Below are 10463 nucleotides of genomic sequence, written 5' to 3'. Positions count from 1 at the left end.
CTAGCTGGGTTGTCAAGTGGGCCTGGGATTGGTATGGGCCTGAACCGGGTCTGCTCCAGCTTGTTGGGTATGCTGTTGGGCTTAAGGATTAGGCCTGCAAAATTTGTAAATGTAAATTAAATAATAATAATAATAATAATAATAATAATAATAATAACGATAATAATATACAAAAAAAAGACCCGGACAAAAACGGGTGTCTACATTATCTATTTGTTTTTTTTTTTATATTAACACATAATGTTTTTTCACAAAACCCCGACTCTGAGGCATGATTCTTTCAAATCCTTTGTTCTGATTAATGCCCGTGATGACCGGGATTAAAAAGACATACACATAATGTGATTTGAAGTGCTTTTTAACTCATCTCTTTGCTTTGCAATGTCAAAAGGAGAGAGACACAACATTCATCACGGTCAGACCTACCGCTATTATGGCCATTAACTTTTTCCCCGTCAAAAGTTAAACAAATATGCATCATTTAGGGGTCAGTATTTGATCGAGTCAAATCTATAAATTTCGAGTTATTCAAGCTGACGAGTCATATTTTACAACTCAAACTAAACTTAAATTTTTTTTAAGTCTAGTTGAATTATTCGAGTTTTTATACTAATTTTGTTATAATTATCTATAGTGTTATGGCAATGAGTCAAGGAATTGATAAAAGAAATAATTTGGAAACAATTGTAGCTAAAAGACCAAATTGAGTAAAATGCAAAGTTAAGGGACTAAATAAAAAGAGAATACATTTTTAGTAAAAAAAATTAAGAATTGAAGTTACATAAATATTCTATTATGGTACATGAGCATGCGGTTCAAATTTGATGAAAATGAACTTGAAATAAATGATGAATTGAAGAAATAAGGAAATAATGAAAAGTTGAGGGATTAAATTGAAAATTAGAAAATTTATTATCAAAAAAGGAATTGAAAGTACATATGTATTCTACAATGGTTTAAGAACATGTAGTTCAAATTTGGTAAAAATATACTTGAAATGAAGGATGAATTGATGAAATAAAAAAAATTATGAAAAATTAAGGAACTAAATTGAAAAATAGAAAATTTGTTATCGAAAAGGAATTAAAAATACATATGTATTTTACGATGGTTTAAGAGCATATGATTCAAATTAGGTAAAAATTGGACTTAAAATGAATAAGGAATTAAAGAAACAATGATATCATAGACTAAATTGTAAAATACTTATTCAAATTTTTTATTTTTCTAGTAACACAAAAATCAAATTTTTTATTTTTCTAATAACTCAAAATTTCAACTCTACTCGAACTTAAAAATCGAATTAATAATTCAAGTTAATTCGAATAACCCGACACGAATAATTCAAAATTAAAAAAAATCGATTTCTCGAGTTCAATTTTACTTCCCTTGTACCAATAGTTATGGGCTGGCGCAAGTTTCAATAGACGCCGTCACCGTTGAGTTTTCCGTCCAAGTTATTTTCATACTAATTCCTGCCTTGGAAGTAATTAATAAGGTTAAAAATCAAGTTCCATCGTTCACATCACTACTTATTTCAAGTCGGACCATTTAATACACGGCCTTACCTAGAATCATTGCTTTTTACCATTATTTTGATTTTTTATATACAATTTTCGTGTTTTTCTAAATAAAAATAACATATCGACCAACTGCATATTAGTGCTGCTATTTCCAGAAAAAGGAAAAGTCAAAACGACCCCTACTCCAAAAAAACACATATATTAAAGAAACTTTGGGATTTTATTCTACATCAAGTGCATTAAAGTAATCTAGAAAAAATTCCCACTGCAAATATCCAAGGGCAAGTAGTTTTGCTTAAAAGTTGTAATACCTCAACTAATAGAGCATTCTCTTTTTGCAATTGAAAAACGTCATCAGAATATAGCATAGCTCGATGTCTAACACACTCTTGATAGTACAGCATGCCAATACCCCGCATCGCAACAAATGTTTGCAAGTAGTAGTCCCACACATATCAGCATTCATAAACTTATCTCTTCATTTGTAGAACTCAAAGTCGGTGTCAGGCTTCTTCACATTTGTTCTGTAACCCTTCTCAAAGTCTTTGGGAAGTATGACGTATCGGTTCTTGCGCACTGCATGCATTCCAGCTTCTTGGCAGATGGCGGCAATCTGATTCAATCAAACCGGCATGCCAATTATTAAGTACAATTATTAAGTAAAAGTATATTTTTGACCAAAACTAGAGAGGAGAGATGTATAGGGAGCTTTGATAGCATGCCACAACTAACCTCTGCAGCACTAATTTTATCTGGCCGAGAAACATAATCCTCCAAGTCTACCTCATCACTTAGGTTCATTTTAGCAGTGCAAACCTGTGAGGGGAAACATTACCTTCAGAAAATAAATTGCCACATTTGCTATTCACAATATAAACCAGAAATGGAAAGAAACAAAAGAAAAATACACGACTGCAAAGAACCATGAATCACACAGATAAGAACTTGAAATACAATAATGACATAGGCGTTGATTTTGCTTGCCTGGAAAACAAGCCTCTTCTGCCTTCTATCGGGCAAAGGGAACTCAATCTTTCGGTCAAGCCTTCCAGGACGAAGAAGAGCAGGGTCTAAAGTGTCTGATCGATTGGTTGCCATAATGACCTTAACATTCACAGTCTGGTCAAATCCATCCATCTAGAAAAGTTGGGTGCAAAAGCATTAGTTCAGGAAAAAAAAGGTTAAGTCATTAGTTCAGGAAAAAAAGGTTAAGTAATTAGAACACCAAATTCCTTGTATATGTTGAAGGATATAACATTCTAAGCAGCATCTTTATTGATATAACGACAATTCCTCATATATACCTGATTCAAGAGCTCCATGAGGATACGCTGAACTTCTCTATCAGCTCCAGTCTGAGCATCAAACCTAGCAGTAGCAATGGCATCTACCTCATCAATAAAGATAATAGCTGGAGCATTCTCTTTAGCAAGACGGAAGACATCGCGAACCATCCTTGGACCCTGAGACAATGCAATGCTCAAGATACTATTATCCACCAACAAAAGATGATAGCATACAGTATTTGATAAAGTCGGTATTAAGGGAAGTCAATTCAATGCAGAGAACTAAGTATTGCATTAATTAAGGGGTGATGAATTTAGTAATAACAGTTAAAAGAAACTTGATCTCCTTACCTCACCCAAATACTTTTGAACAAATTCAGATCCAACTACTCTAATGAAGGCAGCTGTTGTATGGTTAGCCACAGCCTTTGCAAGCATGGTTTTTCCAGTGCCAGGGGGGCCATAGAGTAAAACGCCACGAGGAGGGTCTATCCCAATCTGCTTATAGAGCTCGTGATGAGTCAATGGTAACTCCACTGCCTCACGAATTTCTTGCTTTTGGATGTCACATCCTCCAATATCCTAAGATAAGAAAACAACGTCTAATAAGCCAGAAAGAATACCAAAAGCATAATTATTGTCATTTGGATTCGAAGCAAAAAGATATGTAAGCAAAGAGTCATTCAATGTACTACAGCAGAACTTATGTACATAAAAGAACTACAATAATAGAACATTCAAACACATCCATGATTCAACAGAAACAAGGCAACTAAACTACTAGCAAATAAATTGATTTTAATGTCAATCATAAATTAGGCAAAGATACTCTCCCAATAAGTTGGAGGACATTCTAGATTTTCAATATAATAGTAAATTTATAAGAATACAAAACACATGGACAACTATGAATTCTAAAAGACACTCAGATAATCATATTGTCCGTTATAATTCAATAACCACTAACACAACAAGCATGTTTAAAATGAAATAAACCACTATCATTCGAATTCATGCTATATGTGAATTATCATGTTAGATACAACAAATAAAAAATTGGAACGATTGGGTGCTGAACACATCAGTCCTACATAATGATTTCACATCTTCATGAATCCTAACCAATTAATCATTCAGGAACATTTAGCACAACTGAATTTGATGGCCAACTTAGGAAATATTGAAGATATTGGTTACAGGGGATAAGGCATATGTTGCAGACCGATAATTAAAAGCCATATATATACAAAGCTAAGAAGCCAATTTCCCCAAGTAACATTTGAAATTCACTCCATGTTATATTCCAGCTTAAGGCCTAGCCTATGTCTACTTGGCTAAAGAGCTTATAAATTTTTTTAAAAAAATCCATAGCCTCAAACTCAAACATCAAAATTCTGAATGTTCAACATAACTTCAAGCTGTGTATCACACAGTTCGTAAATTAACCAAAAAATACCTTATTTAGTAATCTCAATTTAAAATACCCTTTTCCGAACAATTAACCAAAAACCTCCTTAATTTAAATAGAAAGGAAGCAAAGCCCTAATTCCAAGCAACTCACCGTAAATTAAGAAACCCTAAATCCAAATGAATCAAAAGAATACCAAACTTCAAAACAGATTTAAAAGAAAAATGAAAGAAAATAACGTTGTATGTAACGTCGGGCTTCTCGGATTGGCTAAGCAAAGAGATACTGGAATCTGCCTCGGGAGGCAAAACGTCGACCAAAGCATTAGAGTGGCGGTGAAGAGCCACCGAAGCCGACGGCTTTAGCATCTCTCTGTTAATGGTACTCAATATCCTTACATAATAATTGGATCCCGTGGTGGAGCCCACGATTCCATTGTTTTGATCGACCATCTCCATGAACTGGCCAATGACCAGGGGCACCGACTGGATCCGCTTGACTTCCTCCTGTGCCCTCAAAAGCTCTCGCTTAAGATTCTTCTGTTCGTCTTTCACGTACTCTTCTTGTATGTCTATGAACTCCAACTGCCTTTGAAGGGATTTCAGGCGGCAGTACAGATCGTCCTCTTCGGCACCCGTTGGGTCCACTGACGGGTACAGACCAAGATCGGGTCTTGTGTTGGGAATCTGCAGCTCCGCCGCTGGTTTGGGTTCCGCCACAATCGCAGAGGCTGCCATATGTTTTCACCGGCTCAGAGCTTGGATTGAAGAGCAAAAAAAAGGAAATGGCTAAAGAGGAGAAAAGAAAGATATGAAAACCACCGGGTATTCCTTGATTATTATTTATATAGTTTTAAATGTAATAGGCGTTAAAACGGCATCGTTGCTCTTCATTATAATTTATTTAGGGTAAACTAGGTATTTAGTCACTCAAACTATCATTTTAGTTTTATTTGATCACTTAACTAATTTTTTTTGGTTTTTTTTAATTTAAACCATAATTCATTCATTAGAAAAAGCATCTGACAACACAATAGCAATCAAACAAGCAGGGTAGATGCAGTTAAAATACAAAGATTATCCAGTTAGACAAACAAAGTTTGCCAAAGAGTGTACAGCCCCATTGGCCTCACTATGAATGAAAACTACAAAAACATGAGGATTAGCGTCAAGGAGCTAGCGAGCTTCAGCGAAATAGAAACACAACCCTAAACGATCAAAAGAATGATTCAAAAGTCGATGCACCATGTTGAAAGCATCACTCTCAACTACTACAGAGGTAAACTCCAACTCTACCGCAATTCGAACTCTATGACATAAAGTGTAACGCCCCAAATTTCATGCTAGTAGTTTCGGGTTTACCCGAGAGGTAAGTGGACCTCGTATAATTTTTAATTATATTCGTTGGGCTTAATTGGGTTGGTCTTAGGCCCAATTAGCCATTAAGAGAGGATTTTGCGTAGTGGGAAAATGAGGAGGGACCAACAATGTAATTCTCCCATTTTAAAGATGAGAGCTTTTATAAATATCTCTTATTTCATTTTTTTCCTCCCATTTTTCGTTTCTTCCTTCCTTCTCCTCAAGCCCTTCAAGCCAAAGGTGAGTTATTTGAACCATTCTCTAGCTCTTCAAGTTTAAATTTCCTTCTTAACCCCTCAAGCATCATGGATTTAATCATTCAAACATGTTTGCAAGAGAAAGTTGGGGGTTTTGTCATCCAAGTCAAAGTGGGAGATGATTTCTAGCTAAAAGAGCTCAAATTCCGGGTTTAAATCAGCAAGGTAGTGTATTTCTAATCCTTTGGAGTAATTAGATTCCATAAATTACAAGTATTTTCTATGATTTAGTAGATTGAGCATTTAGGGTCCATCTTAGATTTCTCATTTAAATCACATTTTAGGTGTTAAAAATATGTTTTTAAGATACCTTAAGACCCTAAATAAAATACTAAAGCTTTCGAACAAGTTTAGTAGCCAACCCAAGATGTTTAGGGTGATTTTTAGGTGATTCCCGAGACTAAAATACCCATTTCAGAGTTTGAGTATTGATATTGGGATAAACAATATCGATACTGGTAAAAATGGGGGAAATTAGGGTTTTCAAGCAAAGAGTATCGATACTGCCAGGGGAGTATCGATACTGCCCCTTCAGTCTCGAGATTGAAAGTGTTGGTCTCGATACTGGGGCCCAATTTCAGCAACAAAATATATTTTTGGTATTGATACTCATAGGGGTATCGATACTTGACCCTAGGGAATCGATACTACAGCTAGAGTATCGATACAACCTACCTCAAATGATCAATTTTAACCCGATTAAGGTTTGTAAGAGCTTGGAATGGTCTGTAAGGATAAAGCTTAGTCCGTAAGGAACATAAATAGCCAAAGGGGCCCATAAACACTCGTGGGAATGGGTTACATTCAGAATAACCGTAGCAGACGTAACACGTCCAAGTATCTTCAGTGAGCACGTATGAATGGATAATCGGTGAATAGGGGGTAAAGACGATAGGTAGGACTAAGTAATCAGATTATGAAACAACAGTGTCGTATACCGTAAGAACGACCGAGAATGTTAGACGCACAATTATTCCTATAATTCGAGGGTAAATTGGGGGAATATTAGAATTAGCGAATAGAGTTTACATAGGAATGAACCCGAGTCAGATATCAAACTAACCAGAACTACAACCAGTAACCAACAAACTCAGTAATCGTTGTGAAGTCTCGAAACGCGTAGAGACTTCCCCAGAGTCAGAAAATGACTAAAAAACCCTTAAGTAGCGAATAGCCATATCAGTACAGGCTAACTGTAATAACAAACTAATAAACCCTCGCATAACGTTCTAGATGAGAGCATAGTAAACAATAAACGAGATCAGTAATAACAGATTATCAGTAATAAATCAATAACATCCAGAAACAGTAAAAGTAACAGTTGGAAACAATAATGGTTAGGATATCATGAAATTAGCCTTTGTGTGATACTCGGGAAATAACCAAGACACCCGAATTACTTTAGCAGTAGGGTGATTGTCTCGTTTGTCAGTCAGTGGATACCCTAGTCAATGCTACGAAACTTCTTTTGCTAGATGGGCGACAGATGCCCCGAGACTCAACAGAGTAAGTTGGCAGGTGTATGTTTCCGATATAGAATTTCGGATCTCACCCAGGTGTACGATGATGCCAACAAAAAATTATTGTTTGTTATTGTGTATCATATATTAGTATCTAGTATGATATAGGGGTGTGTGACCTATGAGATGCAGAATCCCTCAGCCACACCATGATGTCTACCCGAGCTAATGTATGAGTCACAACATATTCAATATTACAAGTAAGTAATGCACAACAGAGTTGGCATAACTTTCATATAATGTATAGAAGATTCAGACATTAGGGTTAGAAACCTCTACTTTAGAGATAGGACATCTAAGCCTTAACTAGATAGCACTTGATCTAGATTATGCATGTAACTACTGCTTAATATCATATCTTTAATATGCTTGGGTTTATGAATTCTTATGTTGCTCTAGATTAGCAATTATATTGCTAGGCTTTGCAAGCTCAGCATTCGGATGTTTTCCGTTGACAAGTTGTAGCATGAGTAGTTCGTGGAGCATCGTCGCAGCAGAACTTCCAGCATCTCTTTCAGAGTGTTGTATAGTAGCTTAGAGGGCATATGTATTCAAAAACCTTACTTATGTATTTCAGTTTATTAAACTCATAGTTTGTATTGTTGATTTTAACTTGTGTTACGGAGCTCCAGTTTTGTAAAATGATTTTTATAACAATATTTACGTTTTAATTATGATACCATTTGGCATGTTTAAAGAAAAACAAACAGTTTATTCTCCCTCAAAAAGTTATTAATCGGCTTGAACAACTTTGCTCTCGTTTCCTTTGGAAAGGAAATGATACAGCTGCTAAAGGTGCTAGGATTAGCTGGGATAGACTTTGTTGTCCCAAATCTGAAGGAGGTCTCGGGTTGAAGAATATACATTCCTAGAATAAAGCCTGCATGATTCAACTCACTAGGAAAATCTTGGCAGGAGAAGGTTCTTTATGGGTCGCTTGGATTCATTGTTATATCATTAATAATAACGATCTAAGTGATATTAATGTTAACTCTACCTACAGCTGGACCATCAGGAAACTCATGAAAATTAGCAAGGAAATCTTTCCTAATTTAACTGTTGGTGTCACTAAAACGAAAGATATTTGGGAAGATATTAGAGTTCATAGAGACAAGGTTTCTTGGCATAAAGTGATTTGGTTTCCTCTTCACATACCCAAGCTCAGCATTATCACTTGGATGGCCATTCTAGATCGTCTTCCTACTTGTGATAGACTTATTAGAATGAGAATTGCTTCCAATAGTCTTTGTATTTTGTGTAATGAGGATCATGAATCCAGAAATCACTTGTTTGTTGAATGTAATTATGCTACTTATCTCTGGAATTCTATTATGAATCTTTCTAGCATGCGAGATACTCACAGGTCTTGGGATTCAAGGATTGAATAGGCTGCTAAAACATGGAAAGGTAGATCTATCCTTTCCACTATATTGAGGATCGCCTGGACTGCTTTTATATACTTCATTTGGGAGGAAAGAAATAGAAGAATTTTCAACAGAGGATCACGAACAGCTGATCAACTCCTCACGTCTATAAAGGAGCTAGTTCGATTAAAAATCAGAGACAAGGAGTTCAATAGACTTGATTATGTAAACTCCAAACTTTGTAATTATTGGAATATTGACTAATCTTTTTGTTTGTACTTATGTTTTTCTCCCAATTGGGAGGATTGTTGTACATTAAACCTTTTTACTTGGGTAATAAAATCTACTTATCCAAAAAAAAATGTACATATTTTGAAAAATAGGGGTTATCTCGGTAGCTTAATGTGGCATTTTAGGCCTAATCGGGTCTAGGGTGTTACATAAAGCTTGAGCTTCCACAAAACTGGCGTTCCCCAATCCTTCACAAATGACAGCACGACCAGCAATGACCAAACCTTCAGAATCACGTTCCAGAACCCCCACCGCCGAGGATCCGAGATGTCTCGAACAAACACCATCAACATTGATTTTAATGGTTCCATTTGGTGGCTTTGACCCGCGATCAACTCGAGTCACCGAGGAAGATGCAAATGATTTAACCGTAACCAACGATGCTGCTGAATGAAAAGATGATTGAAGTGCAGCACCGGATGAAATGATGTGGCAACCAGGTAAGAGTCGGGATTCACGGTAAAACAGATTCCTACGATACCATATATTCCAAAGGAGAACAAGAAGCCTCGTGAATCGATGAACCGTTAAAGAGGCCATAAGATATTCCAACCAAGATCCACAGGAGTTGAATTGCATTGATTCATCATTTACAAGAAAACCATCTGATTCCAGAATCAGACGTACCTCGGAACAGTCTCTCCGGGGTGCCACACAAACAACAAAGTCCATCCGAAACGTCGGCTAAAGCTAATCGTCGTCCCGCTGGAAGCGCTTCGTGCGATATTCACCACCCAAACAAACGAATCTGTGGAAGCGTGGGAAGCCTTGACATGAATAGCCATAATTTCGAAGTATGTAAAACATCATATTGTATCCGCAACAACCACAAGTATCCCGAACGCACCGAGTAATTTCCGAAGAATGCACAGACCAAACAACCATAACGACTTCCACAGGAGAAATAAGGTATTGCAAAATTTGTCAAGCATCATCTGTAGAAAAACATCGTTGAACTGCCTCTTTATAATGAGAGATGAAAATAAAAATAAAATATAACATCAGTGATGATTATGAAAAAATAATAATTAAGTAACTAAAATAAAATCAAAGTTATAATTAAGTGGTTAAATATAAATTTACCCTTTATTTTATGAGTAAATCTTATAACACATTCGCATTATAAGGTTTTTATAAAATTGATTTTTAAATGCTTGAAACGCTTCATTTGAATTTTTAAATATTAAAATTATATGTTATGATCTAATAGTAGTTGTGTCAACTAAGCACACCATCAACCATTGTTAGATCAACATCAGACGACAAGGAAAAATACACGTGAGAGAAGGCATCCCCAAAGCCTTGTTAGTTACGATAGCTAACTGTTAAATACATCATAGAATACAAAGAATAATATGAATATTATTATAATCTGTAAACCCCTCTCCCCTTTCTAATTCTTTTCTTGTATCTCTCCTATGTAATTCTTTTGTTCTTCAATAAGAATACAGCTTGA

General features: G+C 35.8%; 1 protein-coding gene across 1 annotated transcript; it reads right to left on the bottom strand.

Moving 5' to 3' along the window:
* Positions 1 to 1767: 1767 nt before the first annotated feature.
* LOC120151390 (26S proteasome regulatory subunit 6B homolog) lies at positions 1768 to 5022 on the bottom strand. Its single transcript, XM_039163870.1, has 6 exons — positions 4457 to 5022; positions 3161 to 3391; positions 2828 to 2986; positions 2508 to 2660; positions 2256 to 2339; positions 1768 to 2136 (listed from the first exon to the last, which is right to left on the bottom strand). The coding sequence occupies exons 1-6, from the start codon at positions 4952 to 4954 to the stop codon at positions 2002 to 2004; spliced, it is 1260 nt and encodes a 419-aa protein (XP_039019801.1). The 5' UTR covers positions 4955 to 5022; the 3' UTR covers positions 1768 to 2001.
* Between the last annotated feature and the right edge of the window lie 5441 nt (positions 5023 to 10463).

The sequence above is a fragment of the Hibiscus syriacus genome, unplaced genomic scaffold (genome assembly GCF_006381635.1).
Source record: "Hibiscus syriacus cultivar Baekdansim isolate YM2019G1 unplaced genomic scaffold, ASM638163v2 tig00111053_pilon, whole genome shotgun sequence".
Taxonomy (NCBI): Eukaryota; Viridiplantae; Streptophyta; class Magnoliopsida; order Malvales; family Malvaceae; genus Hibiscus; species Hibiscus syriacus.
This window is presented reverse-complemented; position numbering and strand designations above follow the sequence as displayed.

What these genes read in the sequence shown, in the direction of transcription:
- LOC120151390 (XM_039163870.1), bottom strand. Translation starts at nt 4,954, where the DNA reads ATGGCAGCCTCTGCGATTGTGGCGGAACCCAAACCAGCGGCGGAGCTG. An exon ending in TTCAAAAGTATTTGGGTGAG is followed by an intron (nt 2,987 to 3,160) that starts GTAAGGAGATCA and finishes GCATTGTCTCAG; the next exon opens with GGTCCAAGGATGGTTCGCGA. An exon ending in ATAAAATTAGTGCTGCAGAG is followed by an intron (nt 2,137 to 2,255) that starts GTTAGTTGTGGC and finishes TGATTGAATCAG; the next exon opens with ATTGCCGCCATCTGCCAAGA.